This window comes from Petromyzon marinus, unplaced genomic scaffold (genome assembly GCF_048934315.1).
Source record: "Petromyzon marinus isolate PM22_M1 ecotype Great Lakes invasive population unplaced genomic scaffold, UKy_Petmar_22M1.pri1.0 PM_G_Scaffold_53, whole genome shotgun sequence".
NCBI classification, from domain to species: Eukaryota; Metazoa; Chordata; class Hyperoartia; order Petromyzontiformes; family Petromyzontidae; genus Petromyzon; species Petromyzon marinus.
Genome location: NW_027423006.1, coordinates 830,764 through 855,010, shown reverse-complemented (window position 1 = coordinate 855,010; position 24,247 = coordinate 830,764). Strand labels below are relative to the sequence as shown.

The following is a 24,247-nucleotide window of genomic DNA, read 5'->3' as shown; positions in this document are numbered from 1 at the left end:
AGCCACCCACACACTCAGTCACCTAGCCACCCACACACTCAGTCACTCAGTCACTCACCTAGCCAACCATACAGACACTTAGTCATTCAGTCACTCATCTAGCCACCCAGACACTCACCTAGCCACCCACACAGTCACTCATTCACGCAGTCACTCACCTAGCCACCCACATAGACAGTCACTCATTCACTCACCTAGCCACACAGTCACTCACCTAGCCACCCACACACTCAGTCACTCACCTAGCCACACACACAGTCACTCACCTAGCCACCCACACACTCAGTCACTCACTCACCTAGCCACACACACAGTCACTCACTCAGTCACTCACCTAGCCACCCACACACTCAGTCACTCACCTAGCCACCCACACAGTCACTCATTCACTCACCTAGCCATCCATACAGACACTTAGTCATTCAGTCACTCACCTAGCCACCCAGACACTCACCTAGCCACCCACACAGTCACTCATTCACGCAGTCACTCACCTAGCCACCCACATAGACAGTCACTCATTCACTCAGTCACTCACCTAGCCACACACACAGTCACTCACCTAGCCACCCACACACTCAGTCACTCACCTAGCCACACACATAGTCACTCACCTAGCCACCCACACACTCAGTCACTCACCTAGCCACACACACAGTCACTCACCTAGCCACCCACACACTCAGTCACTCATTCACTCAGTCACTCACCTACCCTATGCCCAACTTCCTTCATGTCTCCACGCTCATGTTCAATCGATTCCAGTTCGATGTCAAACATGCATCTCTCCATGCTTTTATTTTCAAACACTGTTCTATTTTCTCTTGGGGTTTATATTTGCAAGCGTATTAACCTGCTAAATACACGCACTGTACAGAATGCCAACCCATGTTTTTCAATGAGATTTTCAATGAGTCGGGGTATATTTTTACCAGCCCCCCCCCCCCCCAAAAGGGTCTCTTTGGCATTTATTTCAGAGCTCTCCGTTATGAAATTAAATGGGCAATATTAGTGCCATGGGCTACAGCAAGAAAGGAGCATCACTCGTGGTGGGAGCAAAAACTTTGGCTATGAGCAAGTTGAGAACCCCCCCAAATTGTAAATTAATTGGAGCCGCTAAAGTTACGGCACCCGAGGACTGCCAAGTGAAATCTGGTTTGGGGCTCATGGACAAAATAGCAATGCACACGGCAGACAAACTCGGCAGGTTAAGGAGACTAATCATAATTATTTTAATTTCAACATTCTTCATTTCCACTGCGACCTTTAAAATCTTTCGGTGCAGTCAATATAGAAATCTAAATTAATCCTCCAAAAAATGACAACTAAAATGTAAACGCGTCAAATTGCACTTTCGACCTATACCCACGGTTAACTTTCAACAAGAGTGATGGGACATTCACAAATAATACACAAAGTGACAATGATGTTGACACCGACGTTCAATACGGCATGAAACATGTTGAGTTGTCTTCTATGAAGGCTGGGCAGTGGAGAAGCACAGTTTGAGGGTGTAGAGGTATGGAACATCTGAGAAAATAAAAACAGGGGAGCCACATGACGTCTTCACTGGAGCACACAAAAACTTAAAACAATGAAGCGATTCTTAGGAGGGTCTTTGTTGATGTTAACAAACTCATTCAGGGAGCTAAGATAACGTTGAGTTGTGATAAGTGAAAGTGCTTGGCTATGTCAACTTTCAATTCCATTCTGTATATGCAAACAACAACGAAATCCAAATCGCCCATAAATAACAACCTGTTAATATATAATACAACAATCTACAACTGCTTTCGCTTCCTGCAATTTCACCCAAGGCTGCTAGGCAGCCAGTGTACACAGATGGTGCTATGGTAATAACAAGCGCCCCCCCCAAATCTGAACATTAGGTGCTCAACAGAGCGTACGACCAAAGATTTGCCGATAATGCAGCACCGCTTCAATGTCATCGCACCAACACAAATGGCCAACACCCCACAACTTACTTGCGTTCTTCAGGGGGTGATGGTTAATGCACGCCAGAGCCTCCATGGCATCGTTCTTGGTCTCCCACTCCATCAGGCCGGACACGCTCCTATCGGCTGGACACGTGGACGGACCGTCGCTCATAGAGTAATTTGGGTCGTGTAAAACGCAACACCCTTCGCCATTTTGATTTAAAGCTTTCGTGACTGCAGGGATTCATATTCTTGGTTCTTTCGGTAAAGTCACCACCACGTAGAAGGGAAACAATAAAATAATAAAAATATAAAACAATAAAATTCTCACGACGTTTCGACTGCAACACAAGCAATCATCATCAGGTGTGAAAACCACAGCAAGAAAATTTTAAAAAAGTGGCGGTTATTTTTAACGTTAGCACCACGGAGAGCGATTTGGCAGTTGTTCAGATGGACGAGTCCATCTATGTTCTGAAAAGAGGAGGGGGGAGACGAAAATAATGGATGCGGTCTGAAAGCCACCGTAAGCGTGAACAATCAATTAAGACCCGAAATGGTTTATCAAATCCTTCCAATGATTGCTAAGCCAGAATCCATCTTCTCGGTTGAAATTGTCTGTTTGTATATATTTATTATTTTGTTGTTTCCCTTCTACGTGACTTTACCTAAAGAAGCCGTGTTTAAAGGGTGGTGTCAGTCGTCGGTGAATTTCTGCAGCAGGAAGGCTTCAGTCCAATGCCTTGGCTACGCTAACACGCTTCAGTCAGCTTGGGCGCGAGTGAATAGCAAGGACTGCTCTCGGGAGAGAATTTTTCACAGGGTTTCTTGAGCATGGCCTCATAGCACACGTTGCAGATCATCTGGTGTCGTGCTGTAAATCAAGCGACGATTGCATGGAGAATACAGTACACGATTTATTCTGTGCCATGACACGTAAGATAAATAATAAAGATACTTTGCGGGACTTACTTTTTCCAGAAAACACTTTGAAAGAGCGGGGCCTCGCAATCGACATTTCGTCGCACAGCTGCGGGGACAGAACGGGCGGCGTTCACGTTATAGTTGGTAACAGTTAACGTGCACCGGTAAAGCATTCGGGAGATGTCATTTTAATTGCAGGCACAAATCCCGTTGTCCATTTTTAAATTTACATTCGCCAGCTTTGGAGCAGTCTTTCAAAGTGCTCAGATTATTGTGAACACCAAGCATAGACTCAGGGGGAATGCAACCATTTGCAGAAACAATGTCCAAAGACTGAAATGTAAACCTTTCGAATACGAATGAATATGAATCGTAATGTATTGAACAGGACAAATTAACGCGAGGTGTTGTCTAGTCTGTAACAAAAAAGTCCCTTTGGAACATCGACTGCATTATTTATACATCTTATGTTTTAACCGCTGAAAGGAAACTACATTACACCATTTTACATTTGTCCCGTCACAGGAAACGTGTCATGGGCCACCACAAACTCCACAACATCAATAGGCTCATCTTAAAAACCCACGATTGTTTCACGTGCAAACTTTAGACTTGAATATTTATAAAAGCTTCACCTGGGAAAACTTTTAAAGAAACCGAACGCGCTCCCCTTCTGCGCTGCTGGCAGCAGGCTGAAGGGGCGGCGGGGGCACGGACCTGCGCGAACATCTCGACCGTGATGTCCGTGGGCGCGTTGAAGAAGTGCAGCACCGCGGTGGGACGCTGGTTGCGGTTCTTCGCCGCCTTCTCGCTGTCGGCTTCTTCGCGGCGATGCCGGTACTTTGCCGGTCTGTCAGCGCCGTGTCCCCCCGGTGCCTGCGGCTGGACGCGGGTTATCCGATGGCCTCTGCCAAGCGGCACTTGGCGGTTGCGGTGCAGCGGATGCGGCGTGCTGCGCCGAGTGTTCCGTGACGTGGCGCTGCAGGCGTGGGGGGCGCGGGTCGGCCGTGCGTGTCACAGCGGCGGCGGCGTGTTGGTTGCTTGGTCCCCGGTGCCTCCCAAGTGCCGACGAGGATGTCGCCAATGTCGCCGTTCGTGTCGTCGCCGTTCACGTCGGTGGCTGTTGGCTGCCGGGCGCTTGATTGCTCGTGTGTTGCTTGCAAATTGCCTCCGTGTGCTTCTGTGTGCGGCAATGCTCGCAGATGCTCCTTGTAGCGTTGATGTTTGGAGTGAGGAAAATACTCTTCGAAGCGTTTACGGAAATTTGGCGATAAAATCAAACCGCACCGTGTCCCTGAAGCTCCCTTGATAAAGTGGCGAGACTTACCTCTTCGGAAACTAATATCTGTGCGTACGCACAATGTACTCGGGACAAAGATACATTTTCCTGTTCAGGCTCAATCGTACCAAATTAAAAGGGTTACTTTATAATAAGTGATATTTTCAATCGTAAATATCGGCTTTTCTGACATCCTCTAAGCTTCTCCGCTTAGTATCCAGACACCACATAATGCAGTCAAGGTTTCTCAACCCTACAAAATATAAAAACGCAACGTGCAATGTCCACCTCAAATATGCCAGTGAAAGTTGGCATCTACTTCTGATCCAACAGACACACACCCTGGTAAATCTAAATACAAAGTAAAACCTTGGATTGCGAGTAACTTGGTCTGCGAGTGTTTTGCAAGACGAGTTAAAATTGTAAATAAATATTAACTTGATAAACGAGCGAGGTCTTGCAATACGAGTAGTGTACGTGTAGACACGCTTTGTACTGCCCAGCGTCACGTGATCACACAACTGGTAGACGTGTAGACACGCTTTGTACTGCCGTGAGTCACGTGATCACACAACTGATAGACGAGTGTTATGATGTACGAGCGCTTTGGATTACAAACACGTTCCCGGAACAAATTATGCTCGTAATGCAAGGTTTTACACTGTAGTGTAAAAATGACCAGCCTTGATACACCCGAACAACCGAGTACCCGCCTATGGGCCACATGCACTTGACGTTGGGAAAATCTTCAAAGCTGATCAAAATCTAAAACGCCACCAACTTAATGGCAATGTCTATCGCATGTCCAGTACCAGGGCAACAGCTTTAATGGTAACAAAAAAACTAATCCAATGGATTATTGAACACTCCAACAGCCACATGCCTCCTTGTGAATCCTGTTCTTCACAACATTCACTTAAACTGCCACATTGTTGTGAAGGGTTAACTAGAAAAACAAAGTACACGGGCAGGAGTTTAAAACCAATCTGCCCAGAGTAAACTACGCAAGCTTAGCATGGGCTAAAAAAACACAAAGATTATTTAGTTATATGTTGCGCTAGCTGTTACTACCCGGCTTCGCCCGGGACTTGGATCCACCATGCCCGGCCGCCTTTGTCTCCCCAGTGGCGATGTTCACACACCACAGCAGTTACTCGTTTGAGGCTGAGTCGACCTAGGGGAGGCCCAGGACCGGTTAAAATAATCGTCACCGGTGGTGGCGGTGAGCGGGAATCGAACTTGGGTCGCCGGGTTCGTAGCGCAGCGTAGCGCTAACCGCTACACTACGGGTCACGTGACAGATTTGACGTCACAGCTCACTTGCCGTGCAAAAAATAAATGCATTATCGAGCTCCCCCCCCCCCCCAAAAAAGAAAAGTGTATTTGTGTAATGTTTGCACGGTGTACAGTCTGGAAAGTACCCACATGGCAAATTTCCAGTTTGTTGCATGTCGGGAAGTACGCTAAACATTTTGAACAGACACACACAATCACAACTTTGCCTTTTATATATATGGAGAAGATAGGTATAAACGAAAATAACCTTGACCAGCTCTACACAATTGCAGTGATTGCATGTTTGATACAGAAGAGGGGAGTGGCGTTTCAAATAACTTCCTGTGACATCGACCAAGTTCTGTAGATTGTAAACAGTACACCAATGTGCTTCAAGACAACCAAGTGTCTGCAGGTGTGACATTTTTCTGCAACCAAAATCTCAAGTGCAGAAGCTGCATTATCCTCTTGAGAACGCTCCAAACTTCCCCCTCTACTTGGCCACGGATCTTCAAGTATAACACGGCAAAGCCGGCTGCGTACAGAAATAGTCAATGCCTGTTTCATCACGCCGTGCACACCCCCCATCCCTTGCGTTAAAAACGTCACCCCCCCCCCACACACCGAGGGCTCACCACCACCAGCTGTCGAGAGAGCGCGGCTCTGGTATGCTCAATATTGGTCTTACCTTGCTTGAGGCCAGGGTTGGTGAAGTCCCAGGTCTCAGAGTCATTTTTAAACACATTCAGACGCGTCGCCTGTAAAGAGGACACAGCAGGGGGAAAAGATAAACATTATTCGTGGCCAGCATATAGGGCATAGATGCTCGGAAAAAAATTATATAACTTTAGAACCTTCTTTGGTTCTTTCGGTAAAGTCATCACGTAGAATGAGGATAAAATAATAAACTAAAACAATAAAAGTCTCACGACGTTTCGGCCACAACACAAGTGGCCTTCTTCAGGTGAAAGGAAGAAACCTGTCGTCCCGACCTTGTGTTGTGGCCGAAACGTCGTGAGAATTTTATTGTGTTATTTTATTATTTTATTCTCATTCTACGTGGTGGTGACTTTACCTGAAAGAACCAAAGAAGATGAATCTTTGCAGTCACGAAAGCTTTAAATCGAAACTTTAGAACCATTTAAAATGTACAAGCATAATAATTATTAAGCAAGTCATTACCCCCGAGACAATTACGGCACGCAACTTGCGGTGAAACCGAGGTACTTAACGCAACCCTTCACCTCCTGGGAGATGAATGAATAAGAGCTGCCACACGTAGGAAGTCAACGGTAAGCTAAACTTTCGCGCCGTACGTAGCAAAAGCGTGCTTCTTCTTTGGTTTTGCAGTCACGAAAGCTTTAAATCGAAATAAAAGCGTGCTTATCGGAGTTGTGGGAAACAGTGGCCATTCTGCCACCGTTTTTTTTTAAGATCACGTGTTGATTATCCCTCTTCGTTGGAACAAGCTCCCTTCGTGTTTGCAGATAAAAATCGCTAACCCTCGGTGGCCTATTTAAATTCCAAACTTGTTTAATTGCACATAAGTTTGGCATGCTCTGCCTAACTTGGTATTATTTATTCGCGGTGTTCCTCGTGTACTGTGAAGCATTAGCCTTGATCGTATACCTCAAAAATGTTGAAGTGCCATAACCCCGTTATGAAAATGATGCATTCGTTATTACTGTTCTGTAATTTTATTTCCTGCTAACAATGTAACATCTCCCCTCAGGTACTCTGCAGGTCTCGCAAAGCAGCCTATGGCTGAATGTTAATCACCCGTCACCAAATAAAATTGAATTAAAAACCAACTCTACCCTTCCCACTGGATGCGAATTTTCCACTAACTGGCTCAGGGCACTGGCTCAGATGAGAACCACCCTCACGGTAATATCAATTGGGAAAAGTTTGACTTTAGACAACGGCAAGGATGACCGTCATGCACAATGGGTTGTTGTAGGTTGTGGGGCTGTGTGGTGGGCAGCTGTAAAACCCATTGGGTGCATTGTATTTCTATGCTGCCACAAAATATGCTACACTCCTTTACCCCGCACACAAGTCAAATAACCCCACAACAGGCGTCGAGTGCGGAAGCCCTCATCTGGCAATGAATTGCCGTGTGTATTCAGCATTATTTGCTCACCAAAGTGGTCAATTCAGAATATTAAATTAATCTTTGGTCTGCGGGTGAAAAAACCCAGGTTGTGGTGCACACACTTGTGAATGTACAAAGTATCAGTTGTACTTGCCCTCGCATAGTCCACTATAAGAGTACAGCAGCCCGAATAGATGTCTGCTCCATTCAGAGATGAGTTCGCTCTCTCGGCGCTCTCAACCGAAACAAACGTGGCCAAAAATTAAGGAAAACACGACCATTTCATTTTAAAAACAATACATTTAGCATCTCCAAAATAACACGTAAAATTACGTGAATGGCGGACGTGTCGTTACGGTTATGCATCTCGTTGAAAGGATATTCCACAAAGGCCTGCAGGCCATTCTTCCTGAAGATCACAATGCGTTGCAGAGGCCCAAATGGTTTGCAAATGTTGTAAAGCACATCCTGCAGGACCACATGGAGCACACAAACGCAGCGAGGTGATTTTGCACGCATTACCAAGTAAATTTGAAAAGCTTTTTTTCCAGTGAATTTTTAAGATCGAGCCATACAGGACATCAACGCTTTCCAAAATCAACATTAGGTCTATTTTTTTTTATTCAATGCCATTGGTAGACTTCAAAGCACAAACAAAAAACACGACTTCAATTGCCTCAAATGAACCAAAGGATCGATGTAATTTCCTTAGAAAAAGCCATTCACTGTAATCCAAAACGGATATAATTTCACTCGTAAAAATGAAACACGCGTGTGTGTGCGCGCGTGTGCGCATGGCACACCCGACAAATTATTCACGCGTGAATGTCTAGCTGCTGTGAGCGTAACAATGCCCACCGTGGTGATGGGGTAGATGGGGTTGAGGATGGTGAAGAGCAGGACGTGGTTGCTGTTGCCGTTATCCCCCGGGACGCCAGGGCGCCAAAGCTTCTGGCTGGTAGAGAAGTTAAAATAGGCCGGCTGCCCGCACACGTAGACGGAGCCCGTGGACGAGTAGTCGACGCAGCTGCGGGAGCTCTCCGGGTCTTCAAACTCCACCAGTGCCTGCCGCGTCTTGGGCATCATCACCGCGTAGCTGCACGGAGGGAGCGATTCAAACGAGTGCCGTTATTCAAAGATGTGGCCGACTTTAAAACGCGTGCCTGTTGTTGTTGATGTTAAACACGAGGTTGGTCTGCTCCAAGTCACCTCATTTGATCTCAAGAAATGTTTCAATGCATGCAACGGAGTGGAGACTGGTTGGATGCAGGTTAGATGCCACGTCCCATTTCAGTTTGGCAGTGTAGTGCGTTGGAATTGAATGTACTGTAACAATATAATTAGATTTAGAATACATCTTGAGGGTAATGTAGTCTTCTTCTATCGATGTATCACCTGATAAAGGAAGCCTCTTCAAACGTACATAAACAAGGTATGTGTGCACCATTTCAATACAAGATATTAATTTTTAACACGGTTACTAATCACATTTGAACGTGTGCCGCTTTTGTCAGATGGCACAACAAAAGCAGCAGCGGCACTTTAATTCGGAGGGAATTCGTGACTTGGGAAAATTGAAAAACAAACGGTTTTTTGTTTCGATTTAAAGCTTTCGTGACTGCAAGGATTAATCTTCTTTGGTTCTTTCGGTAAAGTCACCAACACGTAGAATGAGAATAAAATAATACAATAAAATAACACAATTCTCACGACGTTTCGGCCACAACACAAGTGGCCTTCATCAGGTGAAGGGACGAGACTGTCCCATTTCAGTTTGGCAGTCTCGTCCCTTCACCTGATGAAGGCCGCTTGTGTCGTAGCCCGAAACGTCGTGAGAATTTTATCGTGTTATTTTAATTTTGATCGATTTATTATTTTATTCTCATTCTACGCGGTGGTGACTTTACCGAAAGAACCCCAAAGAAGATGAAGCGGTTTTTGGTTGGTCACTTCAGGCTGTAAAGGCCCCGAGTAAGCCACGCACGGCGTCGCCGATCACGCCGTGACGTGGGCAACGCCGCGCCCTCTCGTCCACCGCCACACGCGGCCACGGCTTTTTATTTACGGAAGTGGTTCTTGAGCTTTAACCTGCAGCCTTGCCACCCCCCTTTGGTTCTCAATATTTTTTTTCAAACGTACAATGTTTATTAATTTAGAGGTTTGATGGAACAAAGTAGCAGTGCTTACGTGCCCGTGCTCAATGTGTTTCGATGATTTACCTTGTTAAAAATAATCTGGCACGTCTTGCGCCCCCAGAAAGGGCATCTCCCACCCCGTGCTTAAGAACCATCGAGTATTTTCGTGTTATGCAATTTCTTGAGTTGTCGAAGCGAAAATCGGTAATATTCGAATTTCCAAGGTCTACGTTCACTCCACGTCCGCAAACACCACCACCACAACAATAATAACAATAACAACAATAATAACAATAATAATAACAACAATAATAATAACAACAATAATAACACCAATAATAATAACAACTATAATAACAATAATCTTTGTTTTTTTCGGTAAAGTCACGTATAAATAAGAAATAATAAAATAACATAATAGCATACGACATTTCGGTTGCAACACAAGCAGCCATCATCAGGTACAGAAGAGCTAAATTTACGAGAGAGGGGAGACACATAACCTCAGATGTATATACAGACACCCAAGTAGGGGGGAACTAACACCGACACAATAGGGGACACAGAGAGAGAAGCATACCAAACAGACAAGAGTTTAGCAGAATTTGGAAACCAAATAAAGCAACACAGACGGTCGGTCAAAACACAATTAACGCAAAGCCTGGTTGATTACGTTATTTCAAAGATTGCTAAATTGCAAGTTAAGTATGAAATTTAAGATACAGACGGCACACACACACATAGACATTCAAGTAGAGCGGACCAGCACAGGTACAAGCACACAGTGAAGTCGCCTTAAATAGGCAGAGAAGGCAAGGCTGAGAGACAATGGGACATATTAGCATGAGAAGGCAAGGCTGAGAGACAATGGGACATTTTAGCATGAGGTATGCATAGAGCAAAGTGGAGCACGGCAGCAAACATTCGGAAGCACCAAGACCGACACACAAGCAGAGACAGCACAGAGAAACAAATCCAAGCACAGACACAAAGGCAGATACACAAGCAGAGACAACACACAGACAACACAAGACAACACAAAGACAGACACAAAGATACAGACCTTATACCTCCCCGTAGAGGCGGTTTAAACTTGGTTCAAAGCTTTCGTGACTGCAGGAATTAATCTTTGGTGTTTTCGGTAAACAACAATAATAACAATAATAATACAGCTTCCTTCCCCATGCGGGCAACGGTCACCACCGACTGGTCACCTGACTAGGCCAAAGTGCCGCACGGCCTCCACGAGGTCCGACTCGAGGGCTGTGTCCAAGAGTCCCCGCACGTGAACCACACCCGACGGTGGGGGCTTGTGTGGGTCCTCAAACGTGTCCTGTGCACGTCGGCAAGGAAGCAAACTCAACACGACTATTGTGCAAAACTGTTGTTTCCTCCTATACCGAGAAGACAGTTTTCAGTTTCATTTATTTGGTATAGCCCTGTGAGCCATTCGGCTCTTGAATCGGGTGCAACCGCAACAAACAAAAACATGAACAAGAAAAACATCTTACAGTGATTATGTGACTGTGCAAACAGAAAATCCAAGAAAAAACAGCAAAATAATCCTTGAAATAGCACCGTACACCAACGCTGTGTGCAAAAATCCCAGTGGGATGCAAGTCAAACAACAACAACAACCACAAGACAACTTAGATTAAGGCCATCAGTCTAACTCCGTACTACAACAAAACAAACATGGCCAAACCATAAAACTTTTTCAAAATCAAAATAAAGCCACGGCTAACATCGCCGGCAAGTGATATCGGAGCAGATGCAGACACTTGCATTAAAAGGGTTTTTAAATCTGCATCCGTTTGGCAAAAAATGGCCATAGCTCAGTGCCATCATTTCAGTAATCGCTAAGAACGTTCGCGAGTTTAACTTTAAATCTAAACGGCCCTCGAGTTACAAACTCTGGAACTCGCATCCCCCACCGCCAGGTGCGCTTTTGTAGACGCTGTAAAGTTTTATTATTCCGCAAAGTTTTTAATCACATTGGGGAGGGTCGAAGAGCTACCCCACGACGCCATCGCGTGGGACATTTAACACATCGGTATTTTAACTTAATTAGTATTTTAACTTTTGATTTAAAGCTTTCGTGACTGCAGGGATTAATATTCTTGGTTCTTCTGGTAAAGTCACCACGTAGAAGAGAAACAATAAAATAATAAAAATATAAAACAATACAATTCTCACGACGTTTTGACTGCAACACAAGAAGCAATCATCGTCAGGTGTGAAAACCACAGCAAGAAAATTTGAATAAAAGTGGCGTTTTTTTAACGTCAGCACCACGGAGAGCGATTTGAGAGTTTGTTCAGATGGACGAGTCCATCTATGTTCTGAAAAGAGGAGGGGGGAGACGAAAATAATGGATGCGGTCTGAAAGCCACCGTAAGCGTGAACAATTAAGACCCGAAATGGTTTATCAAATCCTTCCAATGATTGCTAAGCCAGAATCCATCTTCTCGGTTGAAATTGTCTCTGTGCTTGTATATGTGGATAGCCTCATGAACGAATCTCTCCTGGTAGGCAATGTTTTTATTCGTGGTCCGCCAGGAAGTGTCTAACTGTGTCGTTGGCCTGACTGGATGTGCTTCACGTAATGTTGTTTCAGGTTTGTTGAATTCTCGTCTCTCATCTTTTGCTGTATTTACCTCCGTGATTTGTTCTTGACACCTGATGAAGATCGCTTGCGTTGTGATCGAAACGTCGTGATTGTTTTTTGTTTTAATATAATTTTATTGTATTTCTACATACGTGACTTTACCGAAAAAAACAATGAGTAATGTTTTTATTGTTTCATATTTTTATTATTTTAGTTCAGTGCAAAGAGAATACACACCCTTAGAAGAGAAAACGCCGTCTAAAAAAATTACACTGGAAATAGCCCAAAGTGTTAACGAACACGAAATCCACGTTTACCAAAACGCGTTTTACTGAACGTAAGCAGAGCCTAGCGATGCTGTGGTCCGCGTGGTCCATCCCCAACACCAAGAAGCTCTTCGCAACGGCACTGGAATCTGCGAGTTACAAAGCTAAACAATCACGTTAAATAATATAAACACGGCTGGTGGTGGTGGTGGCACGTCGCCTGAGTGAAGCCTCTGGCCCAGGCCTCACAACGAGGCTCTGGGCGAGGAGGCGTAAAATAAACATCTTCTCGTTATAAAAAACACCTCGTCAAGTCGCTCGTCACTGACGCTCACCATCGCGCCCGCCTGGACGCGGTCGTTGCCTTCGCCATTGACTCCCAGGCGCTTGGCCGCGTGCCGGGCGGCGGAGGCGGCGGCGGTGGTCGACATCGTGATGGCGTGGAGCGCCGGAGGGAATCGATTCGCGATCCTGTCGCTCAAAAACGATGCCCGCGCGGATCGCCGAGCGTCAGCGGCAGCAGCGGGCGGCGGCGGCGGGGCGATTCCAACGCGTGACATCGATTCTCGGATCGATGTGGCCTCTGGCGATGTTCGCGCGGCTTGGTGTGACCCCACAGCCACTCGTCACGTGATGCCTCTCTCGGCCGACTGGGGCCGGCGACGGAGATCTGAAGCAGTCGTGGGCCTCCCCCTAGGTCGGACTCGGACTACAATTAAATTTGATTATATTTTTATAATATTAAATAAATAATAATAAATGATAAATAATAAATGATAAATAAAAATAATCAAATTTGATTATTGTAAAATCATTATAAATAAATAAAAAAATCCAATAATCACATTTTATTACTTTTAAATAAGAATAAATAAAAACCAAATTTTATTATTTTTAAAATAAGATTAAATAAATAAAAAACATACATTAAAATAATAAAATTTGATTGTTTTAAATAATAAAGAAATATACATTATAAGTTAAAATAATCAAATTGGATTATTTTTAAATAATGATTAAATAATAAAATAATTGACGTATTTCGATCACTTTTACATAATAAGTAAAGGCAGAAATATTTAATTAATAATTTAGCCTTTCTTTATAACCACATTTTTATATTTTAAAATAATAATAAATAAAACTTACAAATAATCACATTTGATTATTTTAAATAATAAGTAAATAAAATTTCGTTTAAAATTTAACTAATCAAATTTGATTATATTTAAATAAGAATAAATAAATAAAAATAATGAAATCTGATTATTATATGAATTAAAAAAAGAGGGATGACATTGTCATCCTCTCAGCCGACAAGGTCAATGCCACTGTCATCATGGATAAAATAGAATATAACAACAAAATTAAAGAATTACTCAATGATGGTAGCTATACAAAAATAAAAAGAGATCCCACCAACAGCCTCGTCATACAAACCAAAATCATTTCTGATTCAACCACATTAATTGATCAAACCAAACAGTTCTCGTTGAAACCTTCTGCTGCCAGGCCACCAAGATTATACGGCTTACCAAAAATACATGAAGTAGCACCCTTCGTCCCATCGTCTCTACTACAGTGAGGGAAAAAAGTATTTGATCCCCCGCTGATTTTGTACGTTTGCCCACTGACTCAACACTGCCCATAGACTCAACACTGCACCATAGACTCAACACTGCACCACCATAGACTCAACACTGTACCATAGACTCAGCACTGCACCATAGACTCAACACCGCACCATAGACTCAACACTGCCCATAGACTCAACACTGCACCATAGACTCAACACTGCACCATAGACTCAACACTGCACCATAGACTCAACACTGCACCATAGACTCAACACTGCCCATAGACTCAACACTGCCCATAGACTCAACACTGCCCATATACTCAACACTGCACCATAGACTCAACACTGCACCATAGACTCAGCACTGCACCATAGACTCAGCACTGCACCATAGACTCAACACTACACCATAGACTCAGCACTGCACCATAGACTCAGCACTGCACCATAGACTCAACACTGCACCATAGACTCAGCACTGTACCATAGACTCAGCACTGCACCATAGACTCAGCACTGCACCATAGACTCAACACTGCACCATAGACTCAGCACTGCACCATAGACTCAGCACTGTACCATAGACTCAACACTGCACCATAGACTCAACACTGCACCATAGACTCAACACTGCCCATAGACTCAACACTGCACCATAGACTCAACACCGCACCATAGACTTAACACTGCCCACTGACTCAACACTGCACCATAGACTCAACACTGCCCATAGACTCAGCACTGCACCATAGACTCAGCACTGCACCATAGACTCAACACTGCACCATAGACTCAACACCGCACCATAGACTCAACACTGCCCACTGACTCAACACTGCACCATAGACTCAGCACTACACCATAGACTCAACACTGCCCATAGGGGGATCCCTGCCTAGGGGTGTGAGGGGTCAAGGGGATCCCTGCCTAGGGGGTGTGAGGGGTCAAGGGGATCCCTGCCTAGGGGGTGTGAGGGGTCAAGGGGATCCCTGCCTAGGGGGTGTGAGGGGTTTTACTGGCACGAAGTTTTCGCCGAGGCTTCGCGGTCCGCCCCTCTAGGCCGCTGTAACTTTATTGACACCACGCGGTTCCTGTAACTTTATTGACACCACGTGGTGTCTGTAACTTTATTGACACCACGTGTGTCACTGTGTGTCGCTGTGTCACTGTTTGTGTACACTGTGTGTGTGTACACTGTGTCACTGTGTGTGTGTACACTGTGTGTGTACACTGTGTGTGTGTACACTGTGTGTGTGTACTGTGTGTCACTGTGTGTACACTGTGTGATGTACTGTGTGTCACTGTGTGTGTGTCGCTGTGTGTCACTGTGTGTGGGGAGCGATAGTGTAGCGGTTAGCGCGCTGCGCTATGAACCTGGCGACCCGGGTTCGATTCCCGCTCACGGCCAACACCAGTGACGATTATCTGAACCGGTCCCGGGCTTCCCCTAGGTCGACTCAGCCTAAAATGAGTACCTGGTGCGGTGTGTAAACATTGCCACTAGGGAGACAAAGGCGGTCGGGCGTGGTGCTGGCCACCCACCCCCTCGTGTACCGTTCAGGCCTTCATAGGTGCTCGCTAACAGCACTTGCCCCTACAGTCTAAGGCTATATGGGGGATCTTTGTATCTTTGTTTTTGTCACTGTGTGTGTCGCTGTGTCACTGTTTGTGTACACTGTGTGTGTACACTGTGTGTGTACACTGTGTGTGTACACTGTGTGTATACACTGTGTGTGTGTACACTGTGTGTGTACACTGTGTTTGTGTACACTGTGTGTGTGTACACTGTGTGTGTACACTGTGTGTGTGTACACTATGTGTGTATACACTGTGTGTGTGTACACTGTGTGTGTACACTGTGTGTGTGTACACTGTGTGTGTACACTGTGTATACACTGTGTGTGTACACTGTGTGTGTGTACTGTGTGTACACTGTATGTGTGTATACACTGTGTGTGTGTACACTTTAACACGTAGGCTTTCGCGACCAATATTATTCATAATAAAGGTTTTTGGGTTAGATCGCGTTTATTTATAAATGTGTCGTAACCCTCCACCACCCGACACGGCCAATCAGCAAAGAAAAGTGTCACGTTGACAAAAGACAAATAATTCACTACTTCAGCCCACCGGTGTGTTGAAGAGTTAATCCACATTTACAGTTTGAGTACGACGTTTCGCTGGTAAATACTTCCAGCATCATCGGGCAATTCGCCAGAATGGTAAAGCCCTCGCTTGCTCCCGGTTTTATATAGAGCAGAAGAGTGACGTCATCACTTAACTCATCAGGTGCAGTGATTAGAGGCGGAGGGGGGGGTAATGTAATTATATAATCGATTAGTAATCAGTCATTGGTTATGATTAGTAATGAGTTGTAGATTAGTAATTCTTTAAATCAAAATGTAATGTGTATTATTTAATAATACGCTTCCAGGCCGCACTGAGCCGGTAGCTGTCAGAGCGATTAAAGTTATTCTTGTTCCTCTCAATTTCAATGGATTCTCTAATTAGTCTTTGCCAGTAATAATTAGTTTTACACACCACTGCAACATTGTCAAAATCAATTGAGTGTCCTTGTTGACAAGCATGTTCTGCCACTGCCGACAGTTGTGTTTGAGATAATTTAATATTTCTCTGATGTTCTTTTAGTCTTACGCTGATGTTACGTCCCGTCTGCCCAATGTAGCAGCTGCCACATGAACAATTAATCCGATATACACCTTCTGTTGATAGTTTAGGTAATGCGTCTTTAGTGCAAGATACTAGTTTTTGAATTTTGTGTACTGTACCAAATCTTACTGTAATGTTTTGCTTTTGCAAAACGCGGGCTAATTTGTCAGTTACTCCTGAGATATATGGAATTTTTATTGTTTTAACAATCTGGTCGCTTTCAGTAGTATTGCTTTGCGATCGTGATTTGGCATTCAGTGCTCTGTTAATTTGAGCATTATTGTAGCCATTCTGTCGTAGTGCGTCGGTAAGACATCTTCATTCATAAAAAATTCAGAACATCTTGTGAATGTGATTAAAGATATTAAACTTACTCCTGATGATATTCTGGTAAGCTTTGATGTGATTTCTCTATTCACTAAGGTTCCAGTGGACGAATCGCTTAAATTACTTGATACACTAGTAAAGAATACCGGTTTACAAAAAGATATTCCGAAACTTGCTGGCCATTGCTTAAATAACACTTACTTCTTATGGAGAGGGGATTTCTTTAAACAAAAGGAAGGAGCAGCAATGGGTTCTCCTTTATCCCCTGCTATAGCAAATTTGTACATGGAAAACTTTGAAATAAAAGCACTTGCCTCGAGTACATTAAAACCATCCTTTTGGTTTAGGTATGTGGATGACACTTTGGTTGTCTGGCCACATGGTAAAGATACACTTAATGATTTTCTAAATCATCTCAATGCACAAAACCCGGCCATCCAGTTCACCATGGAAATGGAGGTGAATAATACACTCCCATTCCTAGATATTTTGCTTGGACATGGCCTAAACGGTAAAATAACACACAGCGTTTACAGAAAGCAAACGCACACTGATGCCTATCTGAATGCAGAATCACATCATCATCCAGCTCAAAAATCCTCTCTTATTAAGACGCTCGTGCATCGGGCGAAAACAGTGTCAGATGGTGAGAGTCTAGTGAGAGAGATTAAACACGTTAAAGACGCACTACGACAGAATGGCTACAATAATGCTCAAATTAACAGAGCACTGAATGCCAAATCACGATCGCAAAGCAATACTACTGAAAGCGACCAGATTGTTAAAACAATAAAAATTCCATATATCTCAGGAGTAACTGACAAATTAGCCCGCGTTTTGCAAAAGCAAAACATTACAGTAAGATTTGGTACAGTACACAAAATTCAAAAACTAGTATCTTGCACTAAAGACGCATTACCTAAACTATCAACAGAAGGTGTATATCGGATTAATTGTTCATGTGGCAGCTGCTACATTGGGCAGACGGGACGTAACATCAGCGTAAGACTAAAAGAACATCAGAGAAATATTAAATTATCTCAAACACAACTGTCGGCAGTGGCAGAACATGCTTGTCAACAAGGACACTCAATTGATTTTGACAATGTTGCAGTGGTGTGTAAAACTAATTATTACTGGCAAAGACTAATTAGAGAATCCATTGAAATTGAGAGGAACAAGAATAACTTTAATCGCTCTGACAGCTACCGGCTCAGTGCGGCCTGGAAGCGTATTATTAAATAATACACATTACATTTTGATTTAAAGAATTACTAATCTACAACTCATTACTAATCATAACCAATGACTGATTACTAATCGATTATATAATTACATTACCCCCCCCCTCCGCCTCTAATCACTGCACCTGATGAGTTAAGTGATGACGTCACTCTTCTGCTCTATATAAAACCGGGAGCAAGCGAGGGCTTTACCATTCTGGCGAATTGCCCGATGATGCTGGAAGTATTTACCAGCGAAACGTCGTACTCAAACTGTAAATGTGGATTAACTCTTCAACACACCGGTGGGCTGAAGTAGTGAATTATTTGTCTTTTGTCAACGTGACACTTTTCTTTGCTGATTGGCCGTGTCGGGTGGTGGAGGGTTACGACACATTTATAAATAAACGCGATCTAACCCAAAAACCTTTATTATGTGTGTACACTGTTTGTGTCCGCATTGAACCGAACCCCCGGCAAGGCCATCCACTTAACGTTGAGAGAAAATTCACACGAAATGTCCTTTTCAACGAAGTCTTCCAGATGTAAATTGATACAAGCTTTTAATGAAGAAATAAAATCATCTAATTCAAAACACAACACAATTCAAAGATGCTTCATTTTAAAACTTCAAAACGGAGCATGGGGTACTTGCGTGAATGCGTCCTTCGTGTGCAAATGTTGTGACTTTCCTGGCCTGAAGGCCGTCAATGTGTTGGACCCTTATTGGTGCACAGCGTCTCACCAACAGCAGTGGGGTTTGCTTCAACCGATAGGTACGAACATCCAGACGTCAATCAGCAAGGAGCATTTATAGTCCTAGCTAGACAAAATCTACGTCAACACGTAAGACAAAACTACAATTCGTGTTGTAGAGAATGTACCTCCTCCTATACGTGTAACTTTTAAGTGGTATGCCTTGTAACTGATAAATGATCCGAGCGTGCTCCCTATTTCAAAGACAATGAGTTGCTCCAGAGGCAGACGCTTTGTGAAACACAAAAGTACCCTTTGACCTGTATCACAAGAACAATGAGTCTCACCTGAGTTCTCTGTACAGGTTACTTTCAAACACACACACACACACTTTGTCCTAACATCACTTATTCAATGTTTGACCCTCAGACAAAATGTTACATGCACACGCACAATCAGACAAGTATTCATTCTAAATCATTGACGGGCATATTAACAACATTGAATTACTGCAGCGAAATTGACTGCATCACGTTACATCGTATTAACAAGAAGTTATTTTACAAATACGCACCGTCTGCTTAACAGTGTATGTACAACGTACTATTGTTGCGTCATTCAAAACGAATAGGCCGTTGCATGCTGGCGTCTGGGTCAAAATGTAACAAATTCTAAACATTACCTACAAATAATGGATCACGGCGTTTCGATGGCAACACAAGCAATCATCATCAGGTGGGACAAGCACAGCAGCAATAAGAAGAAACTGCTGGAGTAGGCGCCTACTACTTCAGCAGTTACTCTTTCTGTGGTTGTTCCACCTGATGACGATTGCTTGTGTTGTGATCTAAACGCCGTGATCTGTTATGTTTCTACCCACGTGGTGACTTTACCGAAATAACTAAAGAGTGTGGATTCCTGCAGTCACGAAAGCTTCGAATCAAGATTACCTACACACTACACAACTGAGATGACGCATCAATCATCGCCCCCTACTGACAGGCTCTTGTCCACATGCAGGCCGGTGCAGGGCCACCACCTTGTGCCACACAGGGGCAGCTGCTACTTGGGGATGCTCTTCGAGTGTTTCAGACGAGACACTAAACTCCGAGTTGCTGAGGCGGTTAAGCAAGCACCGTGTAAATGTAATTATGCTAACATAGTGAATGCTTGGGGGCTTATTGTCTCTCGCTCCTGGTTAGAGATCTACCCAACCCACAGGTCCACAAAGACTGGCCGCTCTTACTCTGCAGGATGAACCTAGCAACTGAGCGTCCAACTTCACATTCTTGTCATTAAGGCCTGTGACAAAGGTGCATCTATTGTAGCGACATCGTCTCAAGCTTACACATCTACCGGGTCTCCACTTGACTTTGGATTGTCTCGGAGGAAGTCCACCCAAACCTCCACTTCCACAAACTGCTGGGAGTTGCCTCGCTCTGCTTCACAGTCAGGATTCTCCTCCTGCTTCACGTTGCCTCCATCAATGTGAAGGTCCCATTTTGGAGTTGAATCTTCATCTTCACATTTCACCTTCACTTCTTCACTCTTCACCATCACCTCTTCACATTTCACCTTCACTTCTTCGCTCTTCACCATCACTTCTTCCCTCTTCACCATCACTTCCTCACATTTCACCTCGATACCTTTAAAAGTGTCCAAGCTGGGATTTTCTTCCGGTTCTTGTTTCATGAGGGATGGGCTTATTGCGGCACTTTGACTTTCACAAGCTGATTTCAGACTCCACTCCTTGTGGATCTTCTGATGCTTTTGTGTTCTCTGGTGTACTTGAAGATGTTGTTGCTGTGAAAACGCCTTCCCGCACGGAGTGCACCTGAAGGGTTTCTCACCCGTGTGTGTTCTCTGGTGTACTTGAAGATTTGATGAATTTGCAAATGTCTTCCCGCACACACTGCACTTGAAGGGTTTCTCTCCCATGTGTGTTCTCTGGTGTTTTTTAAGAGGAGATGACTGTGAAAATGCCTTCCTACAAACACTGCACTTGAAGGGTTTCTCTCCCGTGTGTGTTCTCTGGTGTCTTTGAAGATGAGATGAATCTGAAAATGCCTTCCCACACACACTGCACTTGAAGGGTTTCTCTCCCGTATGTGTTCTCTGGTGTTTTTTAAGAGCAGATGACTGTGAAAATGCCTTCTTACAAACACTGCACTTGAAGGGTTTCTCTCCCGTGTGTGTTCTCTGGTGTCTTTGAAGATTAAATGAATCTGGAAATGCCTTCCCACACACAGTGCACTTGAAGGGTTTGTCTCCAGTGTGTGTTCTCTGGTGTTGTTTAAGAGCAGATGAATCTGAAAATGTCTTCCCACACACAGTGCACCTGAAGGGTTTCTCTCCCGTGTGTGTTCTCTGGTGTGTTTTAAGACGAGATGACCGTGAAAATTCATTCCCACACACATTGCACTTGAAGGGTTTCTCTCCCGTGTGTGTTCTCTGGTGTGTTTTAAGAGCAAATGAACCTGAAAATGTCTTCCCACACACACTGCACCTGAAGGGTTTCTCTCCCGTGTGTGTTCTCTGGTGTTTTTTAAGAGTAGATAAATCTGAAAATGTCTTCCCACACACACTGCACCTGAAGGGTTTCTCACCCGTATGTGTTCTCTGGTGTGTTTTAAGAGCAGATGACCATGAAAATGTCTTCCCACAAACACTGCACTTGAAGGGTTTCTCTCCCGTGTGTGTTCTCTGGTGTTTTTTAAGAGTAGATGAATCTGAAAATGTCTTCCCACACACACTGCACCTTAAAGGGTTCTCTCCCGTGTGTGTTCTCTGGTGTGTTTTAAGAGCAGATGACCGTGAAAATGCCTTCACACACACACTGCACTTGAAAGGTTTCTCTCCCGTGTGTGTTCTCTGGTGTTTTTTAAGAGCAGATGAATCTGAAAATGTCTTCACACACACACTGCACTGGAAGGGTTTCTCTCCCGTGTGTTTTCTCTGGTGAATTTTAAGAGCAGATGACTGTGAAAATGACTTCCCACACACAGTGCACTTGAAGGGTTTCTCTCCTGTGTCTGTTCTCTGGTGGGTCTCAAGAACTGATGGCCATGCAAATGCCTTGTCACACACAGTGCACTTGAAGGGTTTCTCTCCTGTGCGAGTTCTCTGGTGCCGTGTCAAATTTCCAGTCCGATCCGTGCTGTATGCACGCTGGTCGCATTGTTGACTTGTCGTACCGAGCTGGTGTGCTGAGGGCCTTTGCTCCATCAGACCAGCCTCAGCTGCAGACAGAAAATAAGAATATCCACACCATCTACACGTCAGTATCGAGCCATGGAGGAATGAATATAAACAGTCACACGTGACTTACACGTCTATATTCATTCATATATTCACGACTAGCTGTACTACCCGGCTTCGCCCGGGACTTGGATCCACCACGTCCGGCCGCCTTTGTCTCCCCAGTGGCGATGTTCACACCACAGCAGTTACTCGTTTGAGGCTGAGTCGACCTAGGGGAGGCCCAGAAGCGGTTCAAATAATCGTCGCCGGTGGTGGCCGTGAGCGGGAATTGAACTCGGGTCGCCGGGTTCGTAGCGCGGCGTAGCGCTAACCGCTACACTGCAATGCGTTACGCTTACACACACAGACACACACACAGACACACACACACACACAGACACACACACACAGACACACACAGACACACACACAGACAACGCTAACCGCTACACTACAATGCGTTACTCTTCCACACACACACAGACACACACACACAGACACACACACACAGACACACAGACACACACAGATACACACAGACACACACACACAGACAACGCTAACCGCTACACTACAATGAGTGACGCTTCCACATACGAGGGTCACGTGACAGATTTGACGTCACAGCTCACTTGCCGTGCAAAAAATCTATACATTATTGAGCTCCCCCCCCGCCCCCTAGAAACAAAAGTGTATTTGTATAATGTTTGCACGGTGTACAGTCTGGAAAGTACCCACATGGCAAATTTCCAGTTTGTTGCATGTCGGGAAGTACGCTAAACATTTTGAACAGACAACACACACAATCACAACTTTGCCTTTTATATGTATTTGGAGATGCAGTGAAAAAGCTTTCCAAAATTCATCACGCGGTTTCAGTTTTTTGATTTTCAGTTTGATTTATTTTGGTTATAGTCCCGTGAGCCATTCGGCTCTTGAATCGGGTGCAACCACAACAACAAAACAAAAACACGACCAAGAAAAACATCTTACAGTGACTGTGTGTGACTGTGCAAACAGCACTGTCATGGCACGCAATGAGAGGGCAAATGTCATAAATATTCCTGTAAGCCCTCGCATCTTCAACATTAATGTAGCCATAGAAACGTTGTGGGGTGTTTTGCTTCAATTAAAAAAAGATAAATTTATTATCTGTTATTTTTATTTTATTTTCTATCTACGTGACTTTACCGAAAGAACCAAGAATATTAATTCCTGCAGTCACCAAAGTTTTAAGTCAAAACATTCACACACGTTGACAAAGCCTCACCTTGTGATGTTGTGGGCAGGTCGCTTCTGATAACAAGAGCGGTATAGCAGCTCAAGCGGGCTTGGCCTGGTAACAAAAGAAAATAAAAACTGCGTGAATATTTACAATAAAACAAAGTTACAAAGTGGCGAGCCGGGTGAAGACAAATTAAACTTAAGCGAGATAATTAAAGTGAACGCAATCAGGCGAGGGCAGGAGGCAAGGCCCCGCGTGGCTAGGCCCCGCGTTGTAAAGTTCCAACCTGGACATCGATTCCCATGCTCGCTGCTACTCAACTGACATCCCTACGAGAGAGAGAGCGAGGCTCTACCTTGGTAAACAACAACAACAACAACCACCACAACAACCACCACCACCACAACGATGAGAATTTCTCACCTCGGATTTCAGTGCAAGCGCGCACACGGCAGCTTCCTGTTGCCTCGCGACAGCAGGAAGTAGTATGACGTCACTTCCCTCCCACGAGCGGCTGTGTGACTGATTAAATTATATTTTGATTTAAAGCTTTCGTGACTGCAGTAATTCATATTCTTAGTTTTTTCGGTAAAGTCACGTTGAAGAGAAACAACAAAATAACAAAATATATATAAAACAATAAAAAATTCTCACGACGTTTCGACCATAACTCAAACGGTCATCATCGACACACCTGATGATGACCGTTTGAGTTATGGTCGAAACGTCGTGAGAATTTTTTATTGTTTTATATATATTTTGTTATTT

At 44.2% G+C, this 24,247-nt stretch overlaps 2 protein-coding genes across 2 annotated transcripts; both read right to left on the bottom strand.

Moving 5' to 3' along the window:
* Positions 1-779: 779 nt before the first annotated feature.
* Positions 780-13,123, bottom strand: LOC116938256 (heterogeneous nuclear ribonucleoprotein L-like). The gene is made up of 10 exons (XM_076062188.1): positions 12,855-13,123; positions 10,860-10,978; positions 8,369-8,606; positions 7,893-7,978; positions 7,665-7,761; positions 6,105-6,173; positions 3,579-3,869; positions 2,910-2,967; positions 1,986-2,081; positions 780-1,530 (listed from the first exon to the last, which is right to left on the bottom strand). The coding sequence occupies exons 1-10, from the start codon at positions 13,077-13,079 to the stop codon at positions 1,475-1,477; spliced, it is 1,335 nt and encodes a 444-aa protein (XP_075918303.1). The 5' UTR covers positions 13,080-13,123; the 3' UTR covers positions 780-1,474.
* A 6,381-nt stretch (positions 13,124-19,504) lies between these two features.
* Positions 19,505-22,239, bottom strand: LOC142917822 (uncharacterized). The gene has a single exon (XM_076062187.1). The coding sequence runs from the start codon at positions 22,237-22,239 to the stop codon at positions 20,359-20,361; it is 1,881 nt and encodes a 626-aa protein (XP_075918302.1). The 3' UTR covers positions 19,505-20,358.
* Positions 22,240-24,247: the final 2,008 nt, after the last annotated feature.